Source organism: Trichechus manatus, unplaced genomic scaffold (genome assembly GCF_000243295.1).
Source record: "Trichechus manatus latirostris isolate Lorelei unplaced genomic scaffold, TriManLat1.0 scaffold00029, whole genome shotgun sequence".
NCBI classification, from domain to species: Eukaryota; Metazoa; Chordata; class Mammalia; order Sirenia; family Trichechidae; genus Trichechus; species Trichechus manatus.
Genome location: NW_004443965.1, coordinates 17,786,089 through 17,804,750, shown reverse-complemented (window position 1 = coordinate 17,804,750; position 18,662 = coordinate 17,786,089). Strand labels below are relative to the sequence as shown.

At 38.6% G+C, this 18,662-nt stretch overlaps 1 protein-coding gene and 1 pseudogene across 1 annotated transcript in view; one reads left to right on the top strand and one right to left on the bottom strand.

Annotated features, from left to right (window-relative positions):
* ADAMTS6 (ADAM metallopeptidase with thrombospondin type 1 motif 6) overlaps window positions 1-18,662 on the bottom strand; it is a 297,249-nt gene that overhangs the window by 58,446 nt on the left and 220,141 nt on the right. Inside the window, exons 19-20 of the mRNA XM_004374547.3 lie at window positions 3,467-3,630; window positions 2,908-3,046 (exon numbers count right to left, since the gene is read on the bottom strand). Coding sequence (XP_004374604.1) covers window positions 2,908-3,046; window positions 3,467-3,630 — 303 coding nt within the window. The remainder of the gene's footprint in view (window positions 1-2,907; window positions 3,047-3,466; window positions 3,631-18,662) is intronic.
* LOC111820211 (60S ribosomal protein L31 pseudogene) lies at window positions 7,572-7,937 on the top strand (annotated as a pseudogene).

The window sequence follows — 18,662 nt, the reverse complement described above, 5'->3', positions numbered from 1 at the left end:
CCTTAGTTCCTGAGTGAAAACTAGGTAGAAATAGATGAATAAAAATGACTTTTTCCCAAGAGGTTTCTTAACTGTAGATGAAGTTCTGTTTACCATTGCCTAACATCTGCTGTTGTTGTGTGCCTTCCAGTCGATTCCAATTCATAGCGACCCTATATGACCGAGTAGAATTGCCCCATAGGGTTTCCTAGGCTGTAATCTTTACAGGAGCAGATCGCCAGCTCTTTCCTCCCACAGAGCGACTGGTAGGTTTGAACCTCTGATCTTTTGGTTAGCAGCCAAGTACTTAACCATTGCGCCACAAGCCCTGGTGACACAGTGGTTAAGCACTTGGCTGCTAACCGAAATGTTGGTGGTTTGAACCCACAAGCTGCTCTAAGGGAGAAAGAGATGGCAGTCTACTTCCGTAAACTAAGGTGGGGTCCCAAAATGTGCATTTCTAATAAGTACCCTGGTGATGCTGATGCTACTGGTCCAAGGACCACACATTCAGAATTAGTAGCTATGACAAATTCTAGCTTTTCACACCACCCCTGCCAACTTTCAAGCACTGCACATCCCTCGTCCAAAGACGGCAATGGGCTCCAAGAATATTGTCACTATCACTCACACCTGAGCAGAATTCAGCTTCTCAGAATCACCTCAAATATCTAGGATCAGTAGCTCCAGAATCAAAGAAAGAAGTGTAAATTTCAAAAAAGAGGAAATTTTCCTTACAGGGCCCTCCCCCCACCCCCGTTTTTCTTTTGGTTTGTTTTTATTTTCTTATTTCATCTGTTATCACAAGAAATCGCTTCTATTTCTTGATACAAATATTGATGGAAAAGAATAAAATTCATCTAGATTTTTCAGAGTTCTTAACTTTAACAAAATAATAGTTATTCTTCTAAATTCAGTTCTCATGGTCACTTTTGCCTTTTTTTTGTTGGACTATCTCCTTTCTGAACAATAGAATCATGGGGTTAAAGGAACACTGAGAATTCACTTAATCCCTCCTTGGCTTCAGACAAGACTGTGTCTAAACCATCCCCAAATATAGCAATTTTCAGTACAGAGAAGAACAGGCACTAAGAATTTCCCATTCAACATTCTGTCACATAGTTGAAGACACGAATAGGCTTTCCTCAACCTCTTCTTATCCATGCTAATCTACCTCAAAATTTAGACTTTCCTCATTTGATTTCCTCAACATTAAATTATCTTGGCTCTTCTTTAATAAGTTTATCCCACTTCACCTCAGGGCTGAATTATATATGCACTATTCTAATGAAGATTTCTTTTGGTACATGGAAAGGGGTAAAGTTAACTTATAGACTGAATAAAAATGAATTTAGTTGAAACTAAGGAAGATATATACATAAATGTCACTAATATATAATACAATGACATTCACTTGAAGGATTAATTGCAAGTATCCTTTATTTTACTAAAAGAATTGGTAATGTCCTATAGTTTTTAAAAGTTTACATTATAAATCACCAACCATTTCACACATAAAATGGATGGGAATTAGAGATCTTTTTAAATATGTAATTATACCTAACTATATTTCATGATATTCACACAAGAGAACACATTAATATATTATTATTCATTTACGTTTTTGTTTATTCATTTATTATTTAGTATCAAAGTTGGATTTGTAGTTAATCAATTGATTTAATTCTGTATGAGACTAAAAATACTGAATCTATTATATCATAATCATTTATGTGAAAATAATTTCTTGGACTCAAGTCTTGAGAATAAGAGGTATTTAGAGATTCAGTGAGAACAGGACACGGAAGGATGAAGTCCATGTGAAACCGCACTCTTCTGAGCAGTTTAGCACAGGAAAATAGATAACATATCAGAGTATGAGGTAAAATGGGATGATTCACTTTTTAAAAATTTAAAATTATTTCAATTTAGCCTATTCTAAATATCACTATTCAAAATCTAATCATTGCTTTTGGAATGGTGAGGTGTCTAGTCCAGCCTAGGGTTGAGGGACAGGTTTGTTTCCTTGTCTAATGGGATCAAGGTGTACGGTGGAGGCGATGCATTTAGTCTCCAGAGAGAAGGAAGATGCTGCTTGCACAGCACTTCTACTCACCAGTCCATGCAGCAGCAAGGGTGTTGGCTTTGAAGGAAGCCAACTGTCCTGCTCTCCCAGCCAGAGGTAAAGAATTGCATTGGTGGCCACTAGAGGGAGGAGGATTAGGAATAGAGTAAATTGTGGGGAAAAGGCACCCATGAAAAACGCACATGGGACAACCAACACATCACCAACCACCGCCTAGCAGCTACCTCTCTGAGGGACTATAATAGGGTCAGAATACACCATTAACCCAGAGACCCAGACACCAGTAATTATTGTAGTATCCCAATATAGAGCCCCTTAACTTTGATGGCTGGAGAAGGTAGTTTGAATAGGATTGTGGGAAACATACAAGCACACAAACACACAAGCACACAAACACAAGCACACAAACACAAACACACAAGCACACAAACACAAACACACAAGCACACAAACATACATTCTCACCCCCCATTACAAGAAGTTTCATCTGTGCCGTCTGATTCTTACTCATTTTCTTATTTAAAACTCTTGATGTTCTTTACCAAGAATGTGTTCCCGAAAAGCAAACAGCCCACCTTCAAAACAGTCTTGGGAGAAGCACCAGCAGAGACACTCATTGTGCCAAGATGTATTTTACCAAGAAATCTGTACAAATTATACAAGGTTGAAAACAAACAGAATATAATATAATTCAAGCAAAGTTTCTTTTGCTAAATTACAGCTTGAAGCAAACCTGCAAGAAATGTTTTCAATTAGCTTCTTTAGCAAACGCAAAGCATAGCTCAGAATATGTTTTGCTCTCCATCCTGCCCTTTGGGTGGGCTGCCTAGTGGGTGTCTTACCTCCAGCACAAGTAGCTGAGCATTCTGACCAAGGCTGATGATTCCAAGTAAAGCCAGCTTCATTGTCTCCACTGCCAGTTCGAGTGATGGGAACGTTAAACTTATACCTAATTCCCAAATTCTGTTCCTGAAGCAGAACCTGCCATTGAAAACAACTGGTGAAGACAATTAAAATATAATGAGCCTTCATTCAGATAGTTATTATTTCTTTTGAAGAAGAAATGTCATAAAGCAAGTCTCACAGGAAATTCAAGATAAATTGTAAAACACATGCACTTATACTGAATTTTCTTGAATAGATTTTTGGGGGGCTATTTTTCTGATTTCCCTTATTTGGATACAAAAATACAATTCAAGTAGGCATTGAAAAGATCAAATAGTCATATGGAAAGAGCACTATGGCCTTAATGCTGCACAGATTTTACACTCTTGAGAAAACCATTTTACCTTCATTGACTTTAATTTCACCACTTGTAAAACAGAGATAATAAAGCTTGACCCTTCTTACCTAATAGCACAATTATAAACAGTAGAAATGGAATGGCAAAGGCACATTTACCATAACGATGAGATTTTCCGAGGTGGGACCTAGAGCTTCCAAGGATTCTGGTTCATCAGTTGGTCTCTTGTAGTGAAAAGCTGTGCCAGCAACATCAAACTTCCTAGGCCAGTCAATAGTCCAGGCACCATTAATATAGTAATCATCACCTTCAGATTTTAAAGCTAAAAAATAAGTAAATAGAATCACAATCCACCTAAAAATGTGAAACTTCATTTACCAGAATGACATTGACTAATAACTGCACTGACATGTACAAGGACCACTCATTTCCATTAAGGCAATTTAGAGATAAAATTGTTGACCATTTTCTTAAGTACAAATAAAATGATAATTTTCCACATGAATGTCAAGAAGATATTATTAAAGTATTTATAATGTCATTAATAGAAAAGAGTGGAAGGTTTACCTAAAGGAAAATTACGGGGAAAAAAAGGGATAATTGCCGATGGGGGTAGAGTTGGGGAGCAGACTTTCCCTTCTAAAAATTAAAACAGTAATTCAGTGAATATGAGGTAGGGAGAACCTGTGGTATTGGCACACAGACAATGGAACGCAGACAACAATGGAACCAAAAAGAGAGGTAAGAAACAGACCCAAGTACCTATGGGAATTTAGTATATGGCAAAGGAAGCATCTCAAATTAGTAAAAGAAAGGTAACAGGAAATGGGGCTGAGACAAATGATTAGCCTTTGGGGGAAAAAAAAAAATGCTGAATTTATAGCTCATTTTTTATATATAAATAAATGCCACAATTTCACTCCTAGGTATATACTCAAAAGAATAGAAAACAAGTACTCAAACAAATACTTGTACACAAATGTTCATAGCAGCACTATTTATTCACAATAACCAAATGGTGGAAACAACTCAAATGTCCATCAGTGGATAAATGGATAAACTAAATATTCTATATCCATACAAGGGAATATTATTTAGTCATAAAAAAGAAATGAAACACATGCTGCAACTAAGATGAACCTCAAAACCATTATGCTAAGTGAAAAAAATCCAGACATAAAAGGTCACGTGTTATATGATTCTATTTATAGGGTTGCTATGAGTTGGAATCAACTCGACGGCAATGGTTTTGGTTTTTCATTTTTTATTTATATGAAATATTTAGAATAGGAAATCCACAGCGCTGGAAAGCAGACTGTTGGTTGCCGGGAGTGGGGGAAAGAAGGTGTGATAAAAAATACTCCCCACCCTTGGTTCTTGTTTTTGTTTTTTTTAAATTGTGCTTTAGGTAAAAGTTTATAGCGCAAATTAGTTTCTCATTCAAAAATTTATACACAAATTGTTTTGTGACATTGGTTGCAGATAAAAATGTTTTGAAAGAACATAGTGAATGTACTAAATGCCACTGAAACGTTCACTCTACAATAATTATTTTTATGTTATTGTATGTGAATTTCACCTCAAAAAAATAACAAATGTACAAACGAACAAATAAAAGATCAAAAAGGAAAAAACACCAGATAGGTAAATACTAGATGTAAAAATAGTTAAATCATAAAACGTCAGAAGAAGATATGGAAAAACTTAAAAAAAATAATATTGGGGTATAAAAAGTTTTCTACGCATGACAAGAAAACTAGAAACTAGAAAGGAAATGATTAATAGATATGCAAGTATAATATTTTTAACTTCTACAGGAAAAAAAATTATATAAAAAAGATAAAAAGTATATGTGACAGAAAAAGAGTTATTAGCACTACTATACAAAGGCTCCTATACATAAGTAAAACAGTAATAAACATGTCAATTTAATTTTTTGTTAGTATGCTAGATTGCTTCAAAACAGGGCTTTGCACTGGTTCTTCTCGGTTCAATCATGGCGAGGAAGCGACACCGGAACGGACCAGAATTTTTTTAAATTTGGGTGAACCGGAACAATAACCGGAATGAGAAAAATTATGGATCGAAGCTCTGCTAGAAAGTTAATCTCCCTCTTAGAAAACAAGGGCTGCATACGCACTGCATAGCAACCAAATCTCTTGCCTGTCGGATTCTACAGAGTCGGAAACAGCAGTGTCCGGCTCAAAGATGGTGGCTGACTGCACCACTTTGAATGTGTGTTGTTCTCCTCAGTCCTGACAATAATCCAGTCTCATGTATCAGGCTCCTGAAAGGGCTCACTACGCCTCTTCTGAGTCTCCCATTCTAGGGCTTTGACCTATAATTTTTCCCGTTCTGGTTATGGTTCCAGGTCACCCAAATTTGTCATCCGTGACTGAACTGGTTTGAATGGCTTTGAAGCCTTGTTTCAAAACCTTTAATTCATCAGGCCAAATGAGCAAGCAGCCCAAAAGGACAAAATGGTCATGTTCCAGAGAGTTTGTGGCTTTCTAGGTCCCTACTACTTGTTCTTAATATTATAGATCATTTTCATCCCTTCCACCCAATCAGTATGGTAAATATATTAAATGTCTTGACTTCAGACATGTTGTGAAGATCTTTAATTGTCAAAAAATAAATCAAATTAACTTTCTGAGATAGAAACATGTCAAACAAATTTAAGGATGAAATGTTTCTTGGATGTTAAATTTTTTATTTTCAACTGTCACTTGCACTGGTTTTCTATGTGGCTAAAATACCAAAATTACTTAGATTATACAAGGACATCTGAGCTAGGAATATGGTACCTGTATACTATGTAATAATAAAAATGAAATTAAAAATAAAATTCCCAGAAGCTTCGAATTCTCCTTCAATTCGAGCTCTCATTTTCCATTTTCTCAACTACTACATGAAGGGATCCTAACCCCCCTCTGCTACTAGGGATACCTAATTAATGGTACCATGGTGTAATTTGTAAAAACACCAAGCATTTAAGAAGGACTGAGTAAGAACTGACTAAGAGAGGAGGATATGGCATTATGGAAAAAGGTGATACTAGAAATTTTATTTTTGTTGTGAGTCTTGCTGATGCAAAAGAGAATCGAAAATAATGGTATAAAAATAAAAGAGTCTTCTTAAATAAAGAGCCTGATGATACAGGTGTTCTATCTGGAGAATGCATTCTAGATGCAGTCTTATTTTCAAAAGCTTTAAGGAAAAGAGGATATTTTTAAAGGAATGAGAATTCATTCAAGTCTCACTAGGGGTCTCTGGGGAACCCCTAAAGCTGTCTCATTTATATTACCTGAAGGATCAAATATCAAATATCAAAGAGAACTTCCACTTCCATTTCTTTCCATGTTGAAATCACTGGGACTGGGCATGCACTCCCACTGAAAGCAACAAGAAAACTCACAAAATGTATGAAATGTATGAATTCTTAGCCATTGGACAGGACTGGGTTATGTGAAAGAAGAGAAACAAGGTGAGCCCTACGATTGCCCTGCTTTCTCCCTGGAGGCACTTTCTGGCACTGCAGAAACAGGAAACCCAGGCAGAGCATGGTGGTCTTACTGAGTTAAGAAGACAGAGATTAGAAATTGGGAAAACTGAGATAGCGGGAATTTGCAGGACCATAGAACCTTAGTGGAAGGAGAGAATCTGTTGCTGAATACTAATCTGTGTGTGCATAGGATGTAATTCCATGAAACCTGGCAAAAAAAAACTAGTGAGGAATTGTAAGCACAACAATTCCCAGAGCTAGGAAATCATTGTGATTCAGCCACCCAGAGCATTCAGTAGAGACTCGAGAAGAATCATGCCTTTGTAGTAGGGTTAAGCAAGCTCTAGAATAAAGGCTTGTCTGAACTCATCCAAACAAAACTCAAAAACAATCCTCAAAAAACATCAAGCTGATCCACAAGTTACTTAACACTTCTTTAAAGGAAGAAAACAAAATCTAGGCATGCAACAAATAAATAGTCACAATATATAACAACCAATAAAAAATTACTAGAAATGGAAAGAAACAGGAAAACATGACCCATAGCAAGAGGAAAACCAAGCAAAAGAAACAGATCCGTAAATTGCAGAGATGATGTGATTAGCAAAAAAGAACTTTCAAACAAATGTACTCAAGGATTTTAAAGGAGACATATTTATATATAATGAGGAGAAACTGAAATATACACACACAGATACACACACATTAAAGAACTCACTGGGACAATCCTTTGAACTCTTCCTTTCTAACCTGGTCCTAGCACAATGGCTCCTGAAAAGAAGGGTGGTGAGAAAAGATGACTTGTTCTGCCACCAACGAGGTGATGACAGGAGAGTACACCATCAACATTCACAAGCACATCCATGGAGTGGGCTTCAAGAAGTGTGCCCCCTGGGCAATCAAGAAGATCTGGAAATTTGTCATGAAGGAAATGGGAATGCCAGATGTGTGCACCAACACCAAACTCAACAAAGCTCTCTGGGCCAAAGAAATAAGGAATGTTCCATATCATATTCATGTACAGTTGTTCGGAAAATGTAATGAGGATGAAGATTCACCAAGATCTGTACATTGATTACCTATGTTACCAGTTTCAAAAACCTACAGACAGTCAGTGTGAAGGAAAATTAAAAGGTGATTATCGAATAAAGTTGTCATAAAACTGTCTTCCAAACAAAAAAGGACCAACTGGAACTTCGAGAGATGAAAATAACAAAATCTGGGGAAAAAAAAAAATCATATGGGCAATTGATCTTTGACAAAGTTATCAAGGTAATGTAATATGGGAAATGATAGCCTTTTCAAAAAATGTTGCTATAGTAATTGAATATTCATATATAAAAAATTAAACCTTAACATTTCCCTTATACCTTACTTATAAAAAAATTAACTCAAAATGGACTATATACCCAAAAGTAAAAGTTAAAACAATAAAACTTCTTGAAGAAGCATTGAAGACAATCTTTGCAACTTTAGATTAAGCTAAATTTCTAATACAGGCCACAAAAGCAGAAGCTATAAAATAAAAATTATAAATTGGATTTTACCAAAATTAAAAGATACCATTAGGAAAATGAGTAAGCAAGACAAAAACTGGGAGAAACTCTTCACAAACATACATTTGACAAAAACTCATATCGAGAATATATAAAGAACTCTTACAATTAAATTTTAAAAAATTTAATAGGCAAAAATATTTGCTTAGACACTTCACCAAAAAGATATCTATATCAGTAAAATTTAAAAGACTGACAATACTAAGTGTTGACAAAGATGTAGAGCAACTGGAACTCTTCTACATTACTGGTGGGAATATAAAATGATACAAATACTTTGGAGAACATTTTAGCAATTTCTCATATAGTGAAATGTGTATTTATCATATAAACAATCCATTCTACTTTCAGGCTGTAACCCAGGAGAAATGAAAATATATGTCTCACACAAAGTTTGTTCATGAATGCTCAAAGAAGCTTTACTCATAATAGTCAAAGACTGGAAATGACCCAAATATCCATCGTCAGGTAAATGCATAAACAAATTGTGGTCTATCTACACAACGGAATACTATTTGGAAATTAAAAGGAATACACTTTGGATACACTCAACAATATAGATAAATCTCAAACACATTATACTGAGCAATAAAAGCCAGACATAAGAGTATATACTGTATGAATACATTTGAAATCATACAGTATATACTGTATGAAATATGAAATTCCAAGAGATCAATTGTTTGTCTAAGGCGAGGACTGAGGTTGAGGGGATCTGACTGCAAAGGGAAATGAGAAATTTTGGGGGAGTCAAAGACATGTTCTATATCTTAACTCTGGTATTTATATAGATATATGTAATTATTAATACTTACTGAATTATACACTTATAATGGATGCATTTAATTATATGTAAATTATACCACAATAAAATTGATTTTAAAAAAATCAAATAGGGGTGGAGCCAACATGGCGCTACAGACAGAAGCACCACACCTTCCCTCCACATAAAAGACCCAAAAAACTAAGTAAAACAGAGACAAATGTCAATCCTGGAGCCTAAGCATCAAATGAAGAGATAAAGAACTCAGCCAAGCAGCTAATGAAATAAGAAATTGAGAAAGAACAGAGAGCAAAGTGAGATACATGCAGAAGCCACTATCAGCTAACGCAGCACAGATTAGCCATCTTGGACTCCCGTCAGAGATCAGTGGACAGGGAATATGGAAAAGCAGCTTCACAGAGCTCCCAGCAGGACACAAAGCACCTGGTAACCAACAATATATGCCTTCCCACCCCCTATCCTTCTTTGCAGCCTGGGAGCTACTTAAATGGTCTTCGCAGCCACACCAGTGGGATCCTTGGCTTTACTTTTCTAATTTTTATTTATTTATTTTATTTCTTTTTCCCTTTTTCTTTTCTTTTACTTTTTGTTTTTCTCGTCTCTCCACTCCATTGGCAAGATCCCTTAGCAATCTTTCTTTTTTTAATTTGTTTGTTTTTGGCTCCTGTTTATCTCTCCTCTCTCAGACCAATATCTCTCATGAATATAGATGCAAAAATTCTCAACAAAATTCTAGCGAATACAATTCAGCATCATATCAAAAAAATATACCACAACGAAGTAGGATTCATACCAGGTATGCAAGGATGGTTCAACATTAGAAAATCAATCAATGTAATCCACCACATAAATAAAAGGAAAGAAAAGGATCACACGAATATATCAATTGATGCAGAAAAGGCATTGGACAAAGTCCAACACCCGTTCCTGATAAAAACTCTCAATAAAATAGGAATAGAAAGGAAATTCCTCAACATGATAAAGAGCATCTATGCAAAACCAACAGCCAACATCATTCTTCATGGAGAGAGGCTGAAAACATTCCCCTTGAGAACAAGAACAAGACAAGGATGCCCTTTATCACCACTCCTATTTAACATTGTGCTGGAAGTCCTAGCTAGAGCAATAAGGCAAGAAAAAGAAATAAAGGGCATCCAAATTTTGGTAATGAAGAAGATAAACTGTCCCTATTTGCATATGATATGATACTATACGTAGAAAACCCTAAAGACTCCACGAGAAAACTACTGAAAATAATAGAAAGATTCAGCAGAGTAGCAGTATACAAGATAAACATGCAAAAATCAGTTGGATTCCTATACATCAACAAAGAGAACAATGAAAAGGAAATCAGGAAAACAATGCCATTTATAATAGCCCCTAAAAAAAAAAAAACTTAGGAATAAATCTAACCAGGGATGTAAAAGACCTATACGAAGAAAACTATAAAACACTACTGCAAGAAACCAAAAGAGAACTACATAAATGGAAAAATACACCATGCTCATGGATAGGTAGACTCAACATTGTGAAAATGACAATTCTACCAAAGCAATATACAAATACACTGCAATGCCAATTCAAATATCAACAACATTCTTTAAAGAGATAGAAAAAACTAATCATAAACTTTACATGGAAAGGGGAGCAGCCCAGGGTAAGTAAAGCACTATTGAAGAAGAATAAAGTAGGAGGACTCACACTATCTGACCTCAGAAACCTACTATACAGCTACGGTAGTCAAAACAGCCTGGTACTGGTACGATGACAGATACATTGACCAATGGAAGAGAACTGAGAAGCCAGATGTAAATCCATCCACCTACGGTCAGTTGATCTTCCACAGGGGCCCAAAGTCCATCAAATGAGGAATAGACAGTCTTTATAACAAAGGGTACTGACAAAACTGGATGCCAATCTGCAAAAAAATGAAACAGGACCCATACCTCACACCATAAAAAAAAACTAATTCAAAATGGATCAAAGACCTAAATAAAAAGCCCAAAACTATAAAGTTCATAGAAGAAAAAATAAGATCAACGCTAGAGGCTTTAATACATGGCATTAGCAGGATACAAACCATAACCAACAACACAGAAACTCCAGAAGATAAGCTAGATAACTAGGATCTTCTAAAAATTAAACACTTAGGCTCATCAAAAGACTTCACCGAAAGAGTAAAAAGAGAACCTACAGACTGGAAAAACTCTTCAGACATTACAAGTCAGACAGAGGTCTAATCTTTAAAATCTACAAGAAAATCCAATACCTCTGCAACAGAAAGACAAATAATACATTAAAAAATGGGCAAAGAAAATAAACAGACCCTTCACCAAAGAAGACATTCAAGCAGCCAACAGACAATGAGGAAATGCTCACAATCACTAGCCATTAGAGAAATGCAAATCAAAACCACCATGAGATACCAACTCACCCCTGGCATTACTGGCACGAATCAAAAAAACTGGAAATAACAAATGTTGGAGAGGCTGCAGGGAGATCAGAACTCTTATGCATTGCTGGTGCGAATGCAAAATGATACAATCATTTTGGAAAACGATATGGTGCTTCCTTAGAAAGCTAGAAATAAAAATACCATATGACCCAGCAATCCAACTCCTGGGAATCTATCCTAGAGAGAAATAAGAGCCTTCACACGAATAGATATATGCACACCTATGTTCACTGCAGCATTGTTCACAATAGCAAAAACATGGAAACAACCTCGATGCCCATCAGCAGATGAATGGGTAAACAAACTATGGTACATACACACAATGGAGTATTACACAACAATAAAGAACAATCATGAGTCTGTGAAGCATTTCATAACATGGATGAATCTGGAGGGAATTATGCTGAGTGAAATAAGTCAGTCACAAAAGGACAAAATATTATATGAGACACTAGTATAAAAACTCATGAAAAGGTTTACACACAAAAGAAACAATCTTTGATGGTTAATGAGGGAGGGGAGGGGTGGGGGGAAACTAAATAGACAATAGATAAGTGGTAACTTTGGTGGAGGGTAAGACAGTACACAATACTGGGGAAGCCAGCACAACTTGTCCAATGCAAGGTCATGGAAGCTCCATAGACACGTCCAAACTCCCTGAGGGACTGAATGGCTGGGCGGAGGGCTGTGGGGACCATGGTCTTGGGGAACATCTAGCTCAATTGGCATAACACAGTTTATAAAGATAATGTTCTACATTCTAACTTGGTTAGTAGCATCTGGGGTCATAAAAACCTGTGATTGGCCATCTAAGATAATCCACTGGTCTCACTCCTTCAGGAACAAGGGAGAATGAGGAAAACAAGACACAAGGAAAAGATTAGTCCAAAGGACTAATGGACCACAACTACCACAGCCTCCACCAGACTGAATCCAGTACAACCAGATGGTGCCTGGCTACCACCACTGACTGCTCTGACAGGGATCACAATACAGTCCTGGACAGACCTGCAGAAAAATGTAGAACAAAATTCTAACTCACTAAAAAAGACTAGACTTACTACTCTGACAGAGACTGGAGAAACCCCGAGAGTATGGCCCCCGGACACCCTTGCAGCTCAGTAATGAAGTCACTCCTGAGGTTCACCCTTCAGCCAAAGATTAGACAGGCCCATAAAACAAAATGAGACTAAAGGGGCATAACAGCCCAGGGACAAGGACTAGAAGGCAGGAGAGGACAGGAAAGCTGGTAACAGGGAACCCAAAGTTGAGAGGGGAGAGCATTGACATGTCGTGGGGTTGTTAACCAATGTCATAAAACAATATGCGGAAGAGGCAGGGCCAAGACGGCGGAGTAGTTAGACGCTTCTGGTGGTCCCTCTTACAACAAAGACCTGAAAAAACAGTGAATAGATTACATATGACAATCTTGGAGCCCTGATTTCAAAGGCAAAGATGAGGAATAGGAGTGAGTGGCGTGGGAGGGACAGACGATTTGGAAGCAGAGAGGAGTTGACAGACCTGACCTGGTGGGAACCAAGGCCCTTCAGGCCAGATCAACTTGTGATGCGCGGTGAGGCAAGCAGTGGCACTCAGGAAGCATTGTCGACATCGGAAGAGACCCAGCAGCAGCGAGTCTACTGAGCCATCCAAAACAAGTGAGAAGCAGCCCTCGATCAGCGAAAGATAAGCACTTGCGTCTGGCCTACTGCACGGATCACAAACACCCCGCTTTGGGAAAAACCTCTCTCCCATTTACACCCCCTGCTCTCTGCTCTGGGATGGCTTCAGTGATAACTGAGTCCCCTGGGCCAGAAGTAGGACCTGCCATGCGCCCTGAGCCATTCTCCCAGCCTTGGAAAGGGTACAAATTAACAAACGGGAAAAAATAATCTGCCAGCTCCCCTAAGCCAGGAATTCAGGGTAGGCACAGCTCCTTTACCAAGGCACAGGCATAGGGGTCCACGATCTTTGAGTGCCTTTCCCCCAGTAGAGATTTGTGTGGGCCCATTTCAATAGCGTAGGCCCTCATTACTGCAGTACAACAGGGTATATACCTGAAGTCTAACTTCAAGTGTTTCAGCTGTGAAGTGTGGGGTTCATGACATTTGACACTGATCTGCCCATTAAGCAGGGTCTTCACCTACCCACATCAGGGGCCTGAGGACTGGTGGCTCCACCCACGCACACTAGCCACCTGCTAAAGGGATCTAAGAATAAATGGTGCCCCCCAGTCCTTACAACCAACAGCACTGGGTGCTCATAGCCTGGCTACAAAATCTACCCACCTACGTGCTCTACGGAACAGGAACACGCATTCCTCCCGTATACTCGGAGGTGGCCGTCAACCTCCTGCCTTGCTCAGCGTGTGACCCACTGCTGCAGCTAGATGCCTGTGCCTACACCAATCAGCCATGCCTGTCTAGAACTGTAGGTGAGAGCCTGAACCACACACTTGGTGGCCAACTGCCTGGACACCTGAGCTGAATCCATACAGGAGGACTGGGTGAACTCCTGGGTTCACATACTTAGTGGCAGGTCTGGCCACCTGTTGGCAGGATGTTCGAGCTTCTGGGGTGCCAGTGATCGGTTAGCTCACATGAGCAGCCTATCTGGGCATATCAAAACAAAACAAAACAAGATGCTAGGACACAGTAAGCAAACATAAAATAAATATAATAACTTATCAATGGCTCAGAGACAACAGTCAATATCAAATTACATAAAGAGGCAGACCGTGATGGCTTCAGCAAGCTCCCAAAATAAAGAATCAAGAAATTTTCCAGAGAAAGAGAATTTCCTTGAATTTCCAGAGGTAGAATACAAAAGATTAATATACAGAACTCTTCAAGAGATCAAGAAGGAGATTAAACAAAATGCAGACTAAGCAATAGAGGAACTTAAAAAGATTAGAGAAGAACAAAATGACAAATTTCACAGGCTGCAAGAATCTATACAGAGATAGCAGTCAGAAATCCAGATGATTAACAATAAAATTTCAGAATAAGACAACTCAATAGAAAGTCATAGGAGCAGAATTGAGGCAATGGAAGTCAGAATTAGTGAGACTAAAGATAAAGCACTTGACACCAACTTATTAGGCTAGAAAAAGAAATAAAGGACATCCAGATTGACAGGGAAGAAGTCAAAGTATCTCTATTTGCAGATGATATGATCTTATACACAGAAAACCCCAAAGAATCCACAAGAAAACTACTGGAACTAATAGAAGATTTCAGCAAAGAATCAGGACACAAGATAAGGCTATAAAAATCAGTTGGATTCCTCTACACCAAGAAAGAGAACTTTGAAGAGGAAATCACCAAATCAATACCATTTACAATAGCCCCCAAGAAGATAAAATACTTAGGAATAAATCTAACCAGAGACATCAAAGCCCTGTATAATGAAAACTACAAGACACTACTACAAGAAACCAAAAGAGACCTGCATAAGTGGAAAAACATACTTTGCTCATGGATAGGAAGACTCAACACTGTGAAAATGTCAATTCTACCCAAAGCCATCTACAGATACAATGCAATCTCGATCCAAATTCCAATGGCATTTTTTAATGAGATGGAGAAACAAATCACCAACTTCATATGGAAAGGGAAGAGGCCTCGGATAAGTAAAACATTACTCAGGAAGAAGAAAAAAGCGGGAGGCCTCACACTACCTGATTTTAGAACCTACTATATCACCATGGAAGTCAAAACAGCCTGGTACTGGTACAACAACAGATACATAGACCAATGCAACGGAATTGAGAATCCAGACATAAATTCATTCACCGATGAGCAGCTGCTATTTGACAAAGGCCTAAAGTCTGTTAACTGGGGAAAAGACAATCTCTTTAACAAATGGTGCTGGCATAACTGATATCCATCTGCAAAAAACTGAAACAAGACCCATACCTCACACCATGCACAAAAACAAACTCAAAATGGATCAAAGACCTAAATATAAAATCAAAAGCGATAAAGATCGTGGAAGAAAAAATAGGGACAACGCTAGGAGCCCTAATACGTGACATAAACAGAATACGAACCATAAGTAACAATGCACAAATACCAGAAGAGAGACTAGACAAATGGGAGGTCCTGAAAATCAAACACTTATGCTCATTAAAAGATTTCACCAAAAGAGTGAAAAGACAAACTACAGACTGGGAAAAAAATTTTGGCTATGACAAATCCAATCAGCATCTAATCTCTAAAATCTACAAGATACTGCAAAACCTCAGCAACAAAAAGACAAATAACCCTATTAAAAAATGGGCAAAGGATATGAACAGGCACTTCGCCAAAGAAGACGTTCAGGTGGCTAACAGACACATGAAGAAATACTTGTGATCATTAGCCACTAAGAGAAATACAAATCAAAACTACGAGATACCATCTCACCCCAACAAGGCTAGCATTAATCCAAAAAACAAAATAATAAATGTCAGAGAGGTAGTGGAGAGACTGTAACATTTATAAACTGTTGGTGGGAATGTAATATGGTACAACAACTTTGGAAATCGATTTGGCACTTCCTTAAAAAGCGAGAAATAGAAATAGCATATGATCCACCAATCCTGCTCCTTGGAATATATCCTAAAGAAATAAGAGCCTTCACATGAATAGATATATGTACACCCATGTTCGCTGCAGCTCTGTTCACAATAGCAAAAAGATGGAAACAACCTAGGTAGTCATCAACGGATGAATGGATAAACAAATTATGGTATATTCACACAATGGAATACTATGCAACGATATAGAACAACGATGAAGCTGTAAAATAGCTTATAACATGGAGGAATCTGGAAGGCATTATGCTGAGTAAATTTAGTCAGTCACAAAAGGACAAATATTGTATAACAACACTATTATAAGAGTACAAGAAAAGGTTTAAACATAGAAGAAAGCATTCTTTGATTGTTACGAGGGTGGCGAGGGAGGGAGCGGGTTATTCAGTAACTAGATAGTAGACAAAAATTATCTTAGGTGAAGGGAAGGATAGCACACACTACAGGGGAAGTCACCACAATTGGACTAAACCAAAGCTAAGAAGTTTCCTGAATACAAACACTTCGTGGGACAAAGTAGCAGGTGCGGTGGTTGGAGGACTGTGGTTTCAGGAGACGTCTAGGTCAATAGGCAAAACAAAGTTTATTAAGAAAATGTGCTGCATACTACTTTGGTGAGTAGTGTCAAGGGTCTCAAAAGCTAGCGAGCAGGACTTCCAGGCAACATGGCGCTATAGTCAGAAGTACCACACTGTCCCTCCGCAGAAAAGATCAGAAAAACTAAGTCAAATAGAGTCACACGTCAATCCTGAAACCCTAAGCATCAAACGAAGAGAGAAAGAACTCAGCCAAGCACCGAATGGAATAAGACACTGACTGAGAACAGACAGCGAGGAGAGATACATGCAGAGGTCCCCTATCAGCTACTGCAGCATGGATCTGCCATCTTGGACTCCTATCAAAGATCAATGAACAAGGGATATGAGAAAGCAGCTTCACGGATTTTCCAGCAGGAGACAGAGCAACCGGTAACCAGTGATATAAGCTTTCCCACACCCCACCCTTCTTCACCCCCACTTAGCCTCCTCTGCTTCCTGCAGCCACATTCTCTTGGCAGAAAAGCACCAACTTCACCCCAGTGTCACCTGCCCGCACTGGCCGGCTCCCTGAGTGCCTTTTGTTTGCTGCTGGTGTTGCTTTTTTCCGCTGCTTTAGATTTCTTCCTTACCTCTCACCACCCCCCCTCCTTTCTCTCAAATACCTAGCTCCGTGTGCCATCTTTGCTTCTTCCTGAAAGGCTGTGAAACACCATTCGACTGTGAAACTGCTTCCCAGCCCGTGCCGCCATGCTGGTGGGACCCCCGGGGGCTTTTTCACCCCCGGGGTGAAGTTGGTGCTTTTCTGCCAAGAGAATGTGGCTGCAGGAAGCAGAGGAGGCTAAGTGGGGGTGAAGAAGGGTGGGGTGTGGGAAAGCTTATATCACTGGTTACCGGTTGCTCTGTCTCCTGCTGGAAAATCCGTGAAGCTGCTTTCTCATATCCCTTGTTCATTGATCTTTGATAGGAGTCCAAGATGGCAGATGTTTGATCTGATATGTTCTGTTTTGATTTGTTTGTTTGTTTTTTTTCTTTTTCTTTTCTCAGCTTGGGAGCCCCTTCTAGCCAGGAAGTACCACGTGGCTTGGAAGTTACTCCCTTACTCTGCACAAACGCACAGGGATATCCCTGGGAGCATTTCTTTTTTCTTGTTTTTCTTCTTTTTTTGGTTGTGCTTTCTTTTTCTTGTTTTTGGTTTTTTTTATTTTGTTCTTTGTTTTGTTTTCTTCTCTCTCTTAATCCCTTTTTGTCTTTCTTCATTTCCAGTTTCTCAATTTATCCATTTTCTTCTTTTACCCTTTTTCTTTTTTTTTTTAATTTTTTTTTCCCCCGTTTCTCAGTCTCTCATCTCTCCACTCCAATAGCAAGCTCCCTAAGCATTTTTTTGTTTGTTTGTGTATATGTTTCTGGCTCCTGTTCCTCTCTCCTCTCTCTCTTCTTTCCCACACCCATCTTAGCTGCACACATCACAATCTACCCCCCCAACCTGCCTACCTGCACCATGTGCTGAACATCACACTCCCAGGCAGCACAGGCACGGCCTACTGGAATCTGTGCTGCACTGATTCATGGACCACACTGTCAGCCCTGGTACGTGCCACAAACAACTCATCCCAGCAACTCCCCTTCAGCTGGACCTGCCCTGCTGTACCACACCTGAGTGACTGACCCTGCCCATTGGAGAAGGAGGGGAAAAGTATCATGCCCACAGACGAGCAAACAACAAATAATGCACAGTACGCCTGCTCAGACATAACCAAATAAAACAAAAAAGCAGGAAGAAACAAGCAAATCTACAATCAATAAATGAGGAAAATAACCAGTGAATGCCCCAAAGACCGCAGACAATATCAAAACATTTATAAAAACAGGACAGGATGGTTCAAGTAGATGTCCAAAATAAAACATCAGATGACTTTCCAGTAGAAGAAAAGGCACTAGA